Source organism: Rosa chinensis, chromosome 3 (genome assembly GCF_002994745.2).
Source record: "Rosa chinensis cultivar Old Blush chromosome 3, RchiOBHm-V2, whole genome shotgun sequence".
Classification (NCBI taxonomy): domain Eukaryota; kingdom Viridiplantae; phylum Streptophyta; class Magnoliopsida; order Rosales; family Rosaceae; genus Rosa; species Rosa chinensis.
This window is the reverse complement of record NC_037090.1, coordinates 33,287,139-33,304,080: the sequence shown is the minus strand read 5'-3', so window position 1 is coordinate 33,304,080 and position 16,942 is coordinate 33,287,139. Positions and strand designations below refer to the sequence as shown.

The 16,942-nt window shown below is 37.1% G+C and overlaps 1 protein-coding gene, 1 long non-coding RNA gene and 1 pseudogene across 6 annotated transcripts; 2 read left to right on the top strand and 1 right to left on the bottom strand.

The window, feature by feature from the left end:
• LOC112194711 lies at positions 1-4,450 on the bottom strand. Of its 3 annotated transcripts, none has more exons than XR_002934115.2 (9): positions 4,297-4,450; positions 4,123-4,178; positions 3,937-3,989; positions 3,131-3,271; positions 1,507-1,690; positions 1,226-1,270; positions 879-984; positions 369-484; positions 1-274 (listed from the first exon to the last, which is right to left on the bottom strand). It is a non-coding gene; the product is annotated as an uncharacterized LOC112194711 (long non-coding RNA). The 3 variants fall into 3 exon arrangements; XR_002934114.2 differs by having other exon boundaries at positions 3,171-3,271; positions 4,297-4,449; XR_005808597.1 differs by lacking the exon at positions 3,131-3,271 and having other exon boundaries at positions 4,297-4,449.
• Positions 4,451-4,503: 53 nt separating this feature from the next.
• LOC112194710 lies at positions 4,504-16,804 on the top strand. Of its 3 annotated transcripts, none has more exons than XR_002934113.2 (21): positions 4,504-5,068; positions 5,153-5,252; positions 5,344-5,426; positions 5,618-5,841; positions 5,935-6,052; positions 6,598-6,680; positions 6,887-7,093; positions 7,525-7,878; positions 8,149-8,299; positions 8,823-9,014; positions 9,218-9,427; positions 9,526-9,618; positions 10,116-10,330; positions 10,593-11,150; positions 11,231-11,311; positions 11,400-11,485; positions 12,156-12,905; positions 13,152-13,305; positions 13,399-13,494; positions 14,244-14,311; positions 14,666-16,804. XR_002934113.2 is itself a non-coding variant. In XM_024334926.2 (21 exons), exons 1-20 carry the CDS (start codon positions 4,649-4,651, stop codon positions 14,260-14,262), a joined length of 4,182 nt encoding a protein of 1,393 aa, XP_024190694.1. In that variant the 5' UTR covers positions 4,504-4,648; the 3' UTR covers positions 14,263-14,311; positions 14,666-16,804. The 3 variants fall into 3 exon arrangements, 2 of the variants coding, with proteins under 2 accessions (XP_024190694.1, XP_024190696.1); XM_024334926.2 differs by having other exon boundaries at positions 13,399-13,482; XM_024334928.1 differs by lacking the exons at positions 4,504-5,068; positions 5,153-5,252 and having other exon boundaries at positions 5,618-5,837; positions 5,930-6,052; positions 13,399-13,482.
• LOC112194465 lies at positions 14,303-16,821 on the top strand (annotated as a pseudogene).
• The last annotated feature ends 121 nt before the right edge of the window (positions 16,822-16,942 follow it).

Here is a 16,942-nt window from a genome sequence, read left to right as displayed (position 1 = left end):
TTAGCACTTGGTAAACAATTTTTGTGGTGTAACCCTTTGAGTACATTTTGTCTCCCAAAAAGGTTTTAGTTTTATTTTCAAGTCATGTGTATTAGGCAGGCTCAAATACAGTTGGTAAGAAACAAGACATGATTTTTACATGGTTGAGCAAAAATTCAACACCTATAAATGAAGTTCAGAATTTAAATAATTTTGAGCTAATAGGCTACTACACCAGGAACTCTCATCTCAAGATAGCCTTCAACTTGCTCTCAACCAACTCTCTTACAGTACCCTGCATATGCAATTGAAACAAGTTTTGAGGTTATGCTTTTTGTATGCTTCTAAGAACGAAAGAAATGTTACAAACTCTTGTGTATATGAGTAACCTGCAATTTATTGACTTCCTCGTCTGTAAGTGATCGTTCCGTAGACCTATATAAGCAATCCTGTAACAGTGACTGGTCATTCCTTTCTTGTTTGTGAAATTGTCTATCAATTGCACCTGGCATTATACAAGAGATATTTCAGTAAACAGCTTGAAAAACAGCCAATATTGATGGATTGCAAAATATATTGGCAAGTATTAGGGATTATTCCACAAGACTTCTAGTCATTTGGAGCACAATGTACATGTTTTTGGAGAGATTTTGGAGCAATGTTTTGGACAGACAAGGTTGAGAAAACGTCAAAATATACTGATTTTACAGGGCAATACAATTGTTGAACAGACATTCCACAGTGAACTGCTTGATGGAACTTTCAAATTTGAAATACAAAATACTATGTGAAATGCAAGGATTATATTCCACAAGAACCAATATATTTTCTTGGTGCAGGAGATTCTTTCAATTGATGATTTTCAACGGCTACACCAGAGCAAACACTAAAAGACATACCTCCTTAGCAAGATCTCCAGCAACCTCTCTGACAACTTCACATAAATTGTTTTCAGTGAAAGATTCACTTGATCCAAAAACTAACATCTTTGTAACACGGAGGATACTGAAAACAAAGGAACAAATACAATAAGAAATGTTTGCCAGCAGTATGTATCCGTTAAACCTATAGTTACAAATAAAGGAAACTGCCTTCAGGTGACTCATACATAGAGAAATACATAGTTTTTAACTTTTTATGAATTTAGACCTAATGAAAATCTTCAAAATCAAATATAAAGCATCAGTAGAAACCATATTGCATACGAAAAATGTAAGTTTCTTCTCTCAGTGTGTTGCAAAAATACCTTTGAATATGGCTTGAACTTGACTCCCAGCTGCCCCTTCAAAAACTGTAACAAGAAATCCAAAATCAAATAATCAGACTTGCAGTTTAAACAAGGAAAAGAAAGATATCAGTGGACTACCCAAGTATCAAAGACTGATAATTTGGTGTTTTTACTTTTCAAGAAGACTTGAGTTCCAAAAAAAAAAAAAGGATTACATGTGAAAAAAAAAAGGAGGGAGGGAGGGAGAGAGAGTGAGAGAAAACAATACAAAAACATTATTTAATGGGTACAGGAACCACCTGAGAGCCCAAGTCAGGGATGTCATCAGTTGACCAGAAAAGGCGAATATCAGGGATGTCAAATAGAACCATTGCCAGCCGCTCCAATCCAAGTCCGAAAGCCCAAGCAACATTCTGTTTTCCCACTTCTCTTCAATATTTCTTGTTCTGTTACTCCGCAACCCAAAACCTCCAACCACTTTTCCTGAAATTATATTCAATATCAGTTTATAAATGTTCTATAATGCTAAGAAAAGAATCACACACACTAACTTAAATATGAAGCATGACCAAAAGCAGAGAGAGGGAGAGAGAGGCATTTAGGTTTTGAGATGTGGGAGGGAGGGAGGGAGGAAGCTGGAGGTGGCATTTTATCTATAAACTTCACCATATTCAGGTAATGGTGCCAAACTTTGACAAGAGTTTGAGATGTCTTACTGCAACTCTTATAAATTTTTGTCCACATGAATTTAAGTACTTTCTGTTTTTGTTTCTAAGACCCTTTTGGTTCTGCGTTTTGGAGCCTGAAATCACTTTTTCTCACTGTATTGGATGGAATTTCTGTTTGGTAAAAAGATTTATAGTGGGTTTATGAAACCATAGGTCCTAAACGGTGGTTTTCAGAAAGCTGCCACTTGCCTGCTTTCTAAATACTGAGTTTTCCCATAGCGTACGGAGAGGCCCAAGGTTTAATGAAATTTTGCAAATGCCACTAGCACCCACACCTTTTCATCAAAAGTCAACCCTTATCCTCCGCGAACAATTGAAACCTCCTCCGGTCCTCCCCCTTTCTCTTCCATTTCCTTCTTCTCCATCTCTTGTTCACCTCTATGTCCAATGCCTCTATATTTTACTACTTTAGCCATTCAATTCTTCTTTCTTCTTAGATTAGATGGATTTTCTTTCATTTATTAAGTTAATCACCAGCGAATTGTGATTGTGTGAACCCAACCCTTCCCCTTCATCGCTCATCTTTCTTCCTGATGAATCTTCTTCTGTAGTTCCCCTCCAATTTTGGTGGCTCACTGTTTAAATTTGTTTCCCAAGTGCTGTAAGTTGCTTTTTCATTTAGAATAGTTTTGATTATTCTTGACTTGCTAGTTCCAATATATCTACTCTTAACCTAATTGGTTTTTAAGTTTTTGGTAGTGTTCCTTCTAATATATGGCTTGTTTTGCTCAATGGGTTTCTTGCTTTGTTTATGTTCTTTTTCTTTTCTTTTTGGTGCATCTACGTTTTCATAATACTTAACACTAAAATATCCAAACCTTAGAATAGCATTGTATGATTATGTCAATTCAAAAACTCATTTCACCAAACACTTGGCTGAGTTTTACCTTTGACTATTTTAACAACTGAGTTTTTTTAAAGTTAATTATTTCCACAGCAGTACCAAACTAAGCCTAAGAGTCTCAAGATTGTTCACTACATGTAATTAGGACATGCATGAAGTTCCATTGTTTCATCACCTATTAGTGTTCCTAGATATCACAACAAGCAGATTGTTTTAATTCATCTTGTCTTACTTGAATATATGCCATTCTGAAAAGTTGTTTGCAGTAAGTTAATAAGATATGTCCCTGAATATTGTATTAGTTTTGATTACCCATAAATGGAACAAAAGAAGTTCTAACAGAATGATCACCTGAGACAGATAAAAGCAGATCAAAATTCAAAGTTCTAACCCATTAAATGATTGGAATCAATGCCTGAAAGAAAATCTCAAGTTCAAATGATGGATTGGTAAATGGAAAGTACGTATCAACCCAGCGCATCTCCACAGCACCTGAAAATATTGATCTCATCAAATCAAAGGTTGAAAGATAGTATATAAACATGACGTATAAGAAAATTACGAGGCAAAAAAGAAAAATAAATGAAGACCTTCTAATTAATAAAAAAAATAACGCAATAAACGACTCCACTAATATATAGAGAAAATTCAATATATATAGCTATTATATGTGAAGTTTTCCTTCAATATTACCTCAAATATTGCTTCTATGTGAGTATTTGTTGTCTACGGTTCAGGAAACTAGCCTCCATACTCTCAACTTATGCACGATACCTTTTGGATTCTAAGGCCCTTTTAATGGTGTGCCCAAAATTAGAGTCATATATGAGTGTTCCAAGATATTAGTCACTCTTATGATCTTATCTTACCAAATAGGTGGCGTGCCAGACCCTCTAAGACATTTCTTGAAGTAAAACAACTTGAAAGAAACCACTCTAACCCCAATTATGCATATCTTCATCTGTTTAGGGTTTAGGACTGAATACATCCTGTGATTCTTCTACCCTTAGTTCTGTCAGTTCGATTCCAATTACAAACATATATAGCTATCCCAATTTAGATTTCAGAAGAAAAAAATATGATGCCATTAAGATGAGAATGAAATACTACGGGTGTGATCTAGTGCCGGAAAGAATTAAAGGGTTGTGAAAACTAACCTTCTCTTTTCCATCTGAGGAAGGTCGCACTTGGCATACTTTTCAACAATCACCTGTAGCCATAGACAGAAGGAACATGTCATGGTTAGTAATCCATGCATGTACGTTTAATTAATTAATCTTCAGTTGCAATTAGTAACCTTATCAAAGAAAATTGATCAATAAAGCAGTTGGGGTAGCTCTTACCGGAACTCGATCAGGGTATTTGGCCTGAACATCCCGCGATTCTTGCACCCTTTGCTCTGTCAGTCCGATTCATATTTCAAACAGAGACGAAATCATATCACTAAACTCCAATCCTAAACAAAAACCAAAAAAAAAAAAAAACAAGAAGAGAAAACTGAAGAGGCGAAAACAAACCGAATGTAAGCTCGTCCTTGAATGATTTTGTTCTACCCATCTCTTCTAACTCTGCGTTGTCGATGGTCTCTTCGAAATTGAGAGAGATAAAACAAACATGAAGAAGAAGAAGAAGAAGAAGAAGAGAGTGCCGCAAACGCAATGCAAACAGAAACGATGGCCTTCCAAGCAACATCTATATAAATACGCCAACGAATTTAATACCGGGTCAATCTCTAACAAGTTTTTTACGTCGGCCCAGTTTTTTCGACCCGACCCGACCCGGCCCATTAGCTCTTGAACCCTTTTAGAACAAAGGGGTTTGAGAGGTTTCAGTAGCAGGCAGCTGAGTTGTGAGAGACGGCAAAAGGCAATGGCTACGGAGGAGAAGAAGAGCGGCTCGTGGCGTCTGCAAAGTGGTCAATATCTGGGAGAAGTGTCAGCCCTGTGTTTCCTTCACCTACCTTCTCACCTGTCAATAATAAGGGAGCTTCCTTATTTAGTGGCCGGGTCCGGTTCGCAAATCTTGGTCTATGATTTGGAGCTGGGAACAATGATGAGTTCGTTCGACGTTTTCCAAGGCATTCGCGTCCATGGGATTTGCTGCGGCGCTACTCATACTGATGGCCCGGAGAGTCAAGGTGTTGATTTCGAAATCGCTGTGTTTGGGGAAAGGAGAGTCAAGGTGTTTAGATTGGAGATTAATTTGGGGCAGCAAGTCAGCGTTGGTCTGAGGCTGTTGCACTTGTTACCTAACTTTGGGAATTGGGTTCTGGATGTTTCCTTCATCAAGGTAATCAATGCTTACTCAACTTCAACTGGTTTTGTTTAGTAACAATTTTTTACTATTTAGTGAATTTTTTTTTTAATGTGGTAGCATGGGGAAGGTCAGTGTCTTGCTATTGGGTGTAGTGACAACTCTGTCCATCTTTGGGATGTATCTACTTCTACCGTGGTTCTTCAAGTTCAGCATCCTGGTTAGTTCTAATTAAAATGATTGATTTGTTTTTGAGCTTCTGTTTTTTTTTTTTTTTGTTCAAGAATTGAATTTTTTATATTCAACTGTAGAGAGGACGCTTCTGTATTCAATGCGGTTATGGGGTGAAACTATTGAAGCTCTGCGCATTGCATCCGGTACTATCTATAATGAGGTGGCTAATCTTGCCTTTCAATAATTCCCCCCACAAACTTAAATGATTGAATTAGTCTCCCTGCTGTGTGTGTCTTCTCATTACTACTTTTGCTGATACCAACTAATACTACTTCGCCCACCCCCATAAACGACTTAATTTGTTGATCTCTCTGCTTTTCTGAACTCTTTTCATGAATTGGATTTGCACAGATCATTGTTTGGAAAGTGGCTTCTCAGTCTGATGCATCATGTTTGACAAGCCAAGTTGAACAGCACTTTGATCAAAGCAATTCGCTCTCAAACGGTGTTCAGCTTCATAATTGCCAGTATGAAGCTATTCATATTAGCAAACTTGCTGGACATGAAGGTTCAATTTTTCGCATATCGTGGTCCTCTGATGGATCAAAACTGGTTTCAGTATCTGACGATCGTAGGTGAATTATTGCTTAAATTCTATGATCTTTATGATACTTTTTTTTTATTAATGAGTGTTTCTAATCATTAATTTGCTCTCTTTGTTAGCACAGTGCTCGTGTCTGGGCAGTTTGTACTGAAACGATGCATTCTAATAAGCCAGCAGACTCCATTGGGCTTATGTTATTTGGTCACAGTGCCCGAGTTTGGGACTGCTGCATTTTTGGATCGGTAAGCTTTACAAAATGTTCGAACATTGCCTTTTGTCCTAAAAAGAGACTATGTTAGTGGAAAATGAACTCCCAGTGAGAGCAGATATTTCAAATTTATCGTCAAGAAGAGTTGTCATTTATTGGATTTTCAGTCCAGTCTATCTTCGATGTGTGTAACGGTTATATGAATTAATTTGCCTAAATTTTATCTCCTAGTCAACTGAACTTTACTGTTCTGGTTCTGTTTTGCATATGGTTAATTTCCCCAATGTGAAATAACCAAGTTGGTCTACACGAGATTATAAATTTTTTCTTCTATTCAACTGAACTTTATTGTTCTGTTTTGTTTTGCATTTGGTTAATTTTCCCAATGTGCAATAACCAAGTTGGTCTACGCAGCATTATAAACTTTATCTTCTATTCAACTGAACTTTATTGTTCCAGTTCTGTTTTGCATATGGTTCCCAATGTGCAATAGCCAAGTTGGTCTACTCTACATTATAAGATTCTTATGAGTAACTGATTCCTAACCAGTTTCTTCGACACGTTTTTTTTCTTATGAAGTTAATTGTCACAGCTGGTGAGGATTGTACTTGTCGTGTGTGGGGCCTGGATGGAAAACACCTAGAGACAATCAAGGAGCACATGTAAGTGACTAGTGTTTCTTTTTCTGTTGAATTTTGAGAAACAGAAAATGATTACGTTGGTTTCTATCATATAAAACTGTAAATCATTGTATACAATATCAGCATTGTTTTAGAATAAGTTCTGGAAAAAATTGGTTGGTAACAGTTCCAGGAACTCTAATTATGTGGCAGACAGCCTTAATCATTCCCATTCTTTTTATGTACAGAGGAAGGGGCATATGGCGATGTTTGTATGATCCGAAATCTTCGCTTCTAATTACTGCTGGCTTTGACTCTGCAATTAAAGTGCATCAGCTGCACATTCCATTCTCTGGGGGATTAAAGGGACATGCAGAGACAAAACAAATCGGTGGAATAGTTACATACACAACTCGTATCCCTACTTTATCCGAGCATATTGGACCTATGGACAGGTTCATCTCGGCCCTCTTAAACTACACAATCTTAATATTATCAAAGAGGAGAAAATATAAGTTTGTACTCAGAAAACTCTTTTTAAGTTTTTGAAAATGCAATATAGAAATTTGGTCGTCCACATACTGAGCTAGGGTAAGTGATCCATTGGCACAATAGATAAGAAAGGACTAGACTATAAGAGTCCAACTTCTTAAAATCTTGGTTTCTTTGGCAGCAGGTAATGATACATTTGTCAAATAGATGGGTGGGTATTAAGACCTCAAGATTTATAAATATGCATACATCTAATTTAGTTACGCGCACACCCATTTTCTTTCTTTCCACTTCCTTTTTTTTTTTTTTTTTTGCCCTCTTTTGTAACAAACCAAAATATTGTTTACTTTATTGGTAAAAAGTGGACTTATTGGCCGCTTTGTTATCTCTCCAGCAAAAGTGAATATGTTCGTTGCTTGCGTTTTACATGTGAGGACACCCTTTATGTTTCCACAAACCATGGTTATATGTACCATGCTAAGCTATTGGATACCGAAGTAGAATGGACAAAACTTGTTCGCGTCAGTGAGGAGGTGCCAATTGTTTGCATGGATTTATTGTCAGAACCATTCAAACTTTCTTCTGGTGTTAAGGATTGGATTGCTGTTGGAGATGGTAAAGGAAACATGACAGTTGTTGGGGTTATATATGGTGCTTGTACCCCTAGAGTTGGTTTTGCCTTTACTTGGTCAGCTGGAATAGAAAGACAACTCCTTGGAGCACATTGGTGCCAGTCACTAGGTTACGGGTAATGTTCACTTAATTCTCATCCATACCTAAGTTACTCATACATATTGAATGGATGCTATCCAATTTCCCATGTAGATGTATTGGCCATGAATGTCAATGTTGATCATATTCTAGAATTGCTACACGTATCACTGTGCCAATTTGCAGACTGATTATGGCCATGCTACTTAGACTTCCCATGATAGACATTCAAATCTTCTTGATTTGTTTTTCAGATGCCTAAAGTTAGAATATTCAGCTCATCAATTCTGCCGTTGTCACCATGTAGGTTCATCTTCACTGCTGATCCTAGAGGAACATTGAAGCTGTGGAGGCTGTGTGATCACTCTGCAACGAGCTGTGATGTGTCTCTTTTAGCTGAATTCACATCAAGTTTCGGAAGTAGAATAATGTGTTTAGATGCATCTTTGGAGGAAGAGGTGACCTCATCTCATCATTTTTTTTCCTGTTTAATTTCATTTATATGGGATTTTTACCATTATCTGTTTCTTCTAGTTAAATGTTGTTTCATCGTTGGTAAGAAGTGTTTGGAATCTGTGTGTGTGTGAAACCGACCCCCGTGCAGAGCAAACTTAAATTGAGCCATATGTGGTGTCTGTTCTTACTTGTTAGGCATCATATCTTCTGTCTTGATCAATCCAACAGTAGTGTCTCTGCATCCCATTGCCCTCCCTTCTGACACAAAATAGTGAAACACACATACCCCAAAGCTCCAAATTTAAGTTCTTTGAAACTTCTTCAGTATGCTTAGGTAAGACATGATAAACAATGACTAGTGCAAGTCCCAGTGACACAGGAACAAAAAGCATCCACCTTCGATTATAAAATACTTGCCTAAGTTAATATATAAAATGAACAGATCATTTCAAATTGATGCCCTTGCTGGACTTGAATTAGATTTACTGTAAATTGTTTTTATATTCCCTCAAGTTCAAATTGCAGGTATTGGTATGTGGAGATATACGTGGAAATCTTGTTTTGTTCCCTTTGTTGAAGAGTGTGTTGCTGGGCACATTGGTCACTTCTGATGTTAAAATATCTCCATCAAGTTGTTTCAGAGGAGCTCATGGGATATCAAGCATCTCCAGTGTTGCTGTTGCTAGACTAAGTAGTAATCAGATTGAAATATGCTCGGTAAGGCAAAATTTACTTGATATGATACTCTTTTCTATCATTTTTTTGTGTATGTCTGTGTATGTGTGTATCATGAGAAATTTTGGTGCGATATATCATTCCCTTGTCTTTCAACAAAAAAAAGAAAAGAAAAAAACACACTGATGTATTATCATATTCATATCTTATTCATGGTTATGTAATTAACTTCTCACTCTTCTCAGACTGGAGCAGATGGGTGTATATGCTATCTGGAATATGACAAAGATAGGAAGGATTTGGAATTTATAGGGATGAAACAAGTGAAGGAGTTGAGTCTTATTCAATCTGTCTCTGCGTGCAATAGCTTTGTGAATGAGCCATCAAACTGTCATTATGCTGCTGGTTTTGCATCAGTGGATTTTATAATTTGGAATTTATTAACTGAGACCAAGGTAAATTCTCTTCCTGCACATCATATTGCTTCCTTTAAAATGATTTATAAGTTACTTGTGTTCTTCATTTTTGGTGCCTGAGTCCATATTTGTTCCAGGTCTTCCAAATCCCATGTGGTGGATGGCGGCGTCCTCATTCCTATTATCTTGGTGATGTACCAGAGATAAAGAACTGCTTTGCATATGTTAAGGTTTGTATCAGCCTGGCTATTTTGATTAAATAATTTCAGAAAATAAATAAATAAATAAACCCACTAGAATAAGTATTCCAGAAAGGTAGGTACATGAAGGGGGTCAAAAAACTGGTTGTAACTTTTCTTTCGACCCTAAACGGTGGAGTCGTCCCTTACAAAGCTGTTTTTCTGTCAATTTTCTTTTGATACAAAGGAGGGATAAGACCCAGGAGGGAACAATGAGAGTCAAACATTGACCTAGGTTTGGGTAGAATTGCTCTCTATTACCAAAGCTACAAGCCTCACTTTATTTTAACTCTGGAACAAATCTATAAGAGGCCATGATATGACATACATCGTAATTGAATTGATTTGCTGCTAGCCACATTTTATCTTTATAGTTAACCATTATGCGTGTCTTTCATTATTTTCACTTTTGAAAAGTAAGGTTCAAACATTTTCTAGTAATTTTGAGTTTATGCTAAAAGTAAGCCCAATATTCATTTCTTTGTCAGGATGATATCATTTATATTCATCGACGCTGGGTACTGAATGGTGAAGGGAAGGAACTCTCTAGGAATTTGCATATGCAATTCCATGGGAGAGAGATGCATTCCATATGCTTTGTCTCAGAAGAATTGCAACCTGGAGTAACTGGGAAGGACCATCTGCTCTATAGATCTAGTTGGATTGCAACTGGCTGTGAAGACGGAACTGTGAGGTTGACTAGGTATGGCTATTGTATGCTGTTTAGAATCTGATAAATGTGGCCAGTTTGCTGATTTGTTTTTTTCGGTAATATAATTAAATATTTGATCCTATTTTCTAGACCTTAAGTTGGTCAGCTGAGAGTATACATGCTTGCAGCATGTATGTACTACATAGAAATGAGCATATGCTTGGCATTTTAAATATTGTTGCAATTCCACCCAAGTCGGTAAAGTGAGTAAATGTTTATGCAAGAGCAGCTAATCGTGTAATGGTTTACTTAGGTATATGCCAGATGTTGATAATTGGTCTGGATCAAAATTGCTTGGGGAGCATGTTGGTGGATCAGCTGTGAGATCAATATGCTGTGTGTCAAAGATAAACATACTTCCGTCAGATATGACTGGCATTCCCAATATAAGAACTGCTAACAATGGAACAACAGAGAATAGAGAGACTCCAACTTTGTTGATTTCTGTTGGTGCAAAGCGGGTCTTGACTTCTTGGCTACTAAGAAGTAGGAAAGTAGACAAGAAGGAAGAAATAGTACGTGATCCGCAGCATGACAACACTGGAAATGGCAATACATGTTTGTCCCCAGAGTCGCCTTCAATGTCATTCCAGTGGCTTTCTACAGATATGCCAGCAAAATATTCTAGTATTCAAAAAGTTCCAACAAACATCGAGAAAAGAGCTGATCAAGCTGGCGATGCTGATGGTAAAGATGATGCAGCATCAGAAAAGGGAAACAAAGACTTGAACTCCTGCATTAAAGATAAATATGAAGATGACTGGAGATACATGGCTGTTACTGCTTTTCTTGTAAAGTGCGCCAATTCCAGGTAATAGAAAACAACTAAGATTTGTCTTTCTTGTCAATTTCCACTTTGGACCTAATACATTGTCTTGCATTGCTTTTCAGGATAACTGTCTGTTTTATTGGTGTTGCTTGTTCTGATGCCACCCTTGCATTACGGGCTCTAGTTTTGCCCTATAGGCTATGGTATTTATGAAGAGCTTTTGTTGTTTTTTTTTCTTAATGTTTTTTCATGGTCTCCTGTATGATATTCTATAACTTCACCTCGCTGTAGGTTTGATGTTGCTTTTCTGTGTCCTCTATCATCACCAGTTCTGTCCCTACAGCATGTCATCCTTCCTGCATGTCTACCTTCTGAAGGTTAGTTATTATTCTAGTGGGTAGAAGTTTGTGCATTGGGAAAACTTTTTGATATACATAGTTGGAATTGTTGAGCCCCTCTATTCTGGACCGTAATGTTGGTCCCCATTAGTTACATAATTTCCTTGTATTGCAAATCAAATGATGTAATTTTAAGAATGTGGCTATTCGGGTAAGTTTTATCATGTGATTTATCAAAAAAAGAAAAAGAAAAAAAAAAGAATGTGGCTATTCAGAATCTCCCTCAATAGCATTTGGTCTGAATCAGAACTGCATCTTAGGTCGGGAATTTCGTTTGGGCAGCACCTTTTTAAGTGGCATTGACCATTGCAACTATGCCATTAGAATAAGTGTTGTTCCTCTGTCTCTAACCATCAAGTAAAGTATTTTTGGTATTTTCTTGGGCTTCTCTTGCTATCTAACAACTCATCCACAGTCTAGACATTTTAGTTGAATGTAAGATTGATATCTTTTGACATTTGAAATTACGTTTCAAAATGTAGATAATCACTTGGCTCTCTGTCGCCCAAGGTTTCCCCTTGCCATTATTTTTGTATTTTTAAGCATATGCACGCTAGGGTCTTATTCAAAATGTTTGTCTTGATTCTTAATATCTTGATTTTTTGGGTTGCATTACAGAAGTGTTGCTTCTTGTCACTTTGATTCACAGGCAATTGGCAGATTGGAAGTTTGTATATTCTCATCAGTGGGGCTACTGATGGAAGTATTGCCTTTTGGGACCTCACTAGAAGCATTGAAGCTTTTATGCAGCTGGTATCAGTGCTTGATACAGAAAAGTTCATTGACTGTCAGAAACGGCCGAGAACAGGGAGGGGAAGTCAGGGTGGAAGACGGTGGAGATCTTTAGACAGTAGAATGTCAAAGAATAGGCTAGGTGCCAGTTCTACTACTGTCAAAGCTGGAGTGGAAACTGATGAGAATTTGCCAAAGCATTCTGGGGATGGAACTTCATCAATGCTAAATGATAATGGGAGCAGTAGAACGGCTTCTTCACATGCTATTCATACTGCTTCCCTAGATTCAGAAGCAAGTGCTTATGATTCCTCATCGGACATATGTGAAATATCACCATTACTTGTCTTCAAGGCCATTCACAAATCTGGTGTCAATTCTCTCCACATTTCAAATGTAGAGGGTTGTCTAAGTCCTGAAATCGGTTTTCTCTATAATTTAATTAGTGGGGGTGATGATCAAGCCCTTAGCTGTCTTACATTTGAATTGTCATTGTCAACATTTAGCGCTGAATTTGATAATATGACACTGGAAATCAAAAATTCAATCACTGAACTTGGAAATGCAAAGAAGTTGGTTCATTCTAACCAAGACAAGAAGAAGAACTATTGGATCCGATTCTTAAATCATGATACAGTCCCCTCAGCTCACAGCTCTGCCGTAAAAGGTGAAGGCATATATTCAATCCTAGTTTCACAATGCCGTCTTTGAGTACATAATGAGCGTAAAGAGGTCTTGTGTAGTTGAACTCCCTTTTTTCTTTTTTCTTTTGTCTTGTGTAGTTGAACTCCCTTTTTTCTTTTTTCTTTTTTTATTACCCCTTGATGTCTCTGTTTCCTACTTGAACTTTGATCTTCTAGTTCGTGGTCTGCTAAAATTGATCATGTTTACTAAGATACTTTCTTTTATTTAGGTGTTTGGACAGACGGATCTTGGGTTTTTTCAACTGGTCTGGATCAGCGTGTCAGGTGCTGGCGTCTTCAGGAGGAAGGTAAATTAATCGAGTATGCTTATTTAGTCATCAGTGTGCCAGAGCCAGAAGCACTGGATGCTAAACTGTGTGGCAGGTGAGTAGGGTGCCTTACTGGACAATGATGTAGCATTTTATTAATATAAAATTTAGCAGATAACAATTTACAAGTGTTGTTTGTTCTATTTAGGAACAAATATCAGATTGCTGTAGCTGGGAGGGGAATGCAGATGCTGGAGTTCTCTGAAATTCTGGCATCAGTTGATATAACCCAGTAAGAGGAAGGGTAAAGTCATTGTTTTGTTTTTTATTTAGGTTTTGTTCGCTACTATATGCTGCTTAGATCCAACGGTTTTAAATTCTATTATAGTATGCTCGGTTTTGTTTTTGCAATTAAAAGAGCTTCGGTGTGTTGATAATGGGTATGTCTTACCTTAATATTATTTAAGAATCAAAAATTTTGCCAGAATGTTGAGGGACCTGGTCTATGTATTTAACATCTTGACATCTTGATTTAGAATGCAATGACCATTCGTGTTATCAAAAATACACACTCATTTAACCTTAAGATACTCTTTTACTTTTTGCTTGGAATATTCATTTCTTAGAGAAAGTGTAGGTATATTAATCTTGTGGGATGACAAAAAGAAGTTTTTTCTCTTCTTTTCATTTTTAATCATACCAACCATTCCATTTAAATTAAATCCCTCTCTCCTTGATTTCATGAGGAAGGGAGCATTCAAAACTTCTCTGTTGGATTTTCCTCTTTTTTCTCAGAGTATAATTCGGAGAACTTTCCCTTGTTTTTCTCCTCGTACCTAAAACGTCTTGGAGAGAGTCATACATGATATTTACGCAGGGACAGTTACCTACAAAACAAACAAATAAATGTAATTTCATTTTTCAAATTTGATATATCTGGACTTCCCTCAGGGTCTTATGATTGCTTTGGCTAATTCTGTTGAGTATTATTCATTCTTCTGATTCTGTTGAGTTTTATTCATTCTTCTGATTATTGGCATTGGGGTATTGCAGAACTAAAATGATTTTGTGAGATTTTGAACCAGACACATCTCGTCCGCTTATCTACGAAAATGATGCAGGTAATTCAAAACTCTTTAGAAAAAGACCAAGGAGTTGGGTTTTGTATTGATTCATCCAGCAGCCACAAACGTTTTTCCTTCTTTCCATATTGGTTTTTTTACCTGCTAATTCTGATACCCATAGATTTATTGCGAATCTGTGAGGGCAAAACAAGCTTCGACACTGAGAAAAATCTGGCAACTAGGTTTTCAAAAATGAATTTCACAATTAGACCCAAAATGTAGAAGTCTTTGTATCTTTGCTGTAAATTTGTGATCAGCAATAGGACTTCAAAATTGTTCATATTGAGTTATTAACAATGTGCCCCTTCGAAAACAATGATTATTGGGTAATCAAGTGTATATTGTTTATAGGAATTGTCAACCATTGATGATCTACTTGCAACTAATGTGGAACTTGAACCAGAAAAGATTGAAGATGGGAAAAATGGAGGTCCTTCATTCCATTCTGATCTTTACAACACGGAATTAGTCCACAACATAGCTCAAGGTTTCATTCCTAGATTAGCTGCTGCTTGTGTTGATAAGACATCTGGAGATATCTTCAAGACCCCTGCTTCTGTGGCGGCCGATGTGAGAAAGGAAATGGTGGAGTTGTCACTCAAAGAAATGAGAATTTTGTTGCAGAATCTGTTATCCTAGAAGGTGGCCAAGATCGTTAAGTGTCTGATCATCCCTATGACATCATTTCTGATTTTGTTTGATGACTTTGCCAGCTCCAAGAGAAATTTATTTAGTCAGGTTTGAGGATGGCTGCTAAGTGAAAAGAGAGAAGATAAAATAGATGATTTTGTTCAAGAGATGGAAATAAGTGGGTTTTGGTTGGTTGATGAGATAGAAACAATAGCACAGAGTTTGGTAAAGAATGTCGACCTCAAGAATTAGCATCACTGCGATATGAAATTTCACACCCCAGAGGAGCTTGAACAGAATTTTCCAAATTGTGGCTATAGGTCTATGAGTTGCACAAATGATGGATATAATGCCATATTTTGTGCAAGCCAGGTGTATAAACATGATGCAATATGCTCCTTCAAGAATCAAGATAATTCCATGCGAACAAAACTGCACCGACACGATCATGAGACGTGAGATGGATAGACATTGTATTACCATCTGTCCAATGAAGCTTGTTAGTTGTCCTTTCTATGCAGTGGGATGGCAATTCCCAATACCACATTGTAAGCTTGAGCAGCATCATTCAGATGATCTCCATTCTCACATGCTGGTTGTTTTACAAAGTATTCATAAAGAAGCATCGATGGAAGATCTGGAAAGAAGCCTGGAGCAACTAAAAGAAGTGAGTTCTTTATATCTTAGTTGCACTTTTGTTAACTACAGTTTAAGGGCAAACACCACAAAGATCTGCTATTTGGTATTACAAGATTTAAACATAAACAGTTATAGCATTGAATATGAAAAATAACTATGCTCTTTTTGGTATACCTGGAAGGCTAGAAGTCTGGAACTACCTTTAGCATTCAACCCCCAGAAATATAGATATTTCATTTTCCAAATATGTGTAGGTGTCAGTATAGGCTTCTTAGTTTTAGTGGTCTTAATTTCGTGGATATATTGGGAAATGAACAAAAGAAGGCTCATCAAGCTAAAAAAGAAGCACTTCTAAGAAAACAGTGGCTTAACGTTACAACGACAACTCGCTAGTCATAGAGGAGCCATGGAATCAACAAAAATCTTTACAGCGGAAGAACTTGAGAAGGCCACAAACAATTATCATGCAGATGAGATCCTTGGTGAAGGAGGCTATGGAACGGTTTACAAAGGAATTCTACCCTGAATACTTTCCAGTCCAATCAACTCACCGAAAAAAGTGACGTCAATAGCTTTAGAGTTGTCCTGGCAGAGCTACTAACGAGCGGAGTGGCACTTTCTTTTGCTAGACCTGACGCAGAGAGATGCCCAGCAAGTTTCTTTGTTTCTTCAATAGAGAAAGATTGCTTGATTGAAATTCTTGATGCTGACATAGTGAATGAGAAGAACAGAGACAGCTCTCTGCTGTGCTTATCTCGCAAAAATATGTCTGAGGATAAAAAGAGAGAAAGGCCTACAATGAAGTAGCCATGGAATTGGAGGGAATGCAAATTACAGCGAAGCATCCATGGGGAAGTAATGCAAATTCATGTACCGAGGAGACTGAGTAATTGCTGGGGTCCTATCAATTCAGAAGCTTACATTGTTAATGTTAAGGGTGATGGTGATGAAGGCTCTAGTGGCACAACTAGTGAGTATGACAGCATGCAAATTCAGATGTTAATGCCCTATGGTGGTGGGAGTTTTAGGTAACTTGTTTCAATTTGGGTCCTCATCGAATAAAGTAAACTACGTAGTGTTATTATTTTGTGTAATTGATTAATTTTCGTCATACAAAGTTGATAATATGTAACTTAGGATGAGGGATTTTCTGTTCCAGCAATTTGTAACAATTTGTAAAGATTTGGGTCTTTTCGTGTATTGTTATTGGAATTTGGAGTATGTTCTTTTCTGTGAGATTTTTAGTGTTTAAAGTGAGAGAGTAATCTCAACAAATTTGGTCAACAAGGGAAAGCCAAGGTTTTGATAGTCAAACCACACCGTATCAATCATCTGAAATGGAGAATCAAGTTTGTTATA

What these genes read in the sequence shown, in the direction of transcription:
- LOC112194710 (XM_024334926.2), top strand. Translation starts at nt 4,649, where the DNA reads ATGGCTACGGAGGAGAAGAAGAGCGGCTCGTGGCGTCTGCAAAGTGGT. An exon ending in GTAAAGTGCGCCAATTCCAG is followed by an intron (nt 11,151 to 11,230) that starts GTAATAGAAAAC and finishes ATTGCTTTTCAG; the next exon opens with GATAACTGTCTGTTTTATTG. An exon ending in TGCATGTCTACCTTCTGAAG is followed by an intron (nt 11,486 to 12,155) that starts GTTAGTTATTAT and finishes TTTGATTCACAG; the next exon opens with GCAATTGGCAGATTGGAAGT.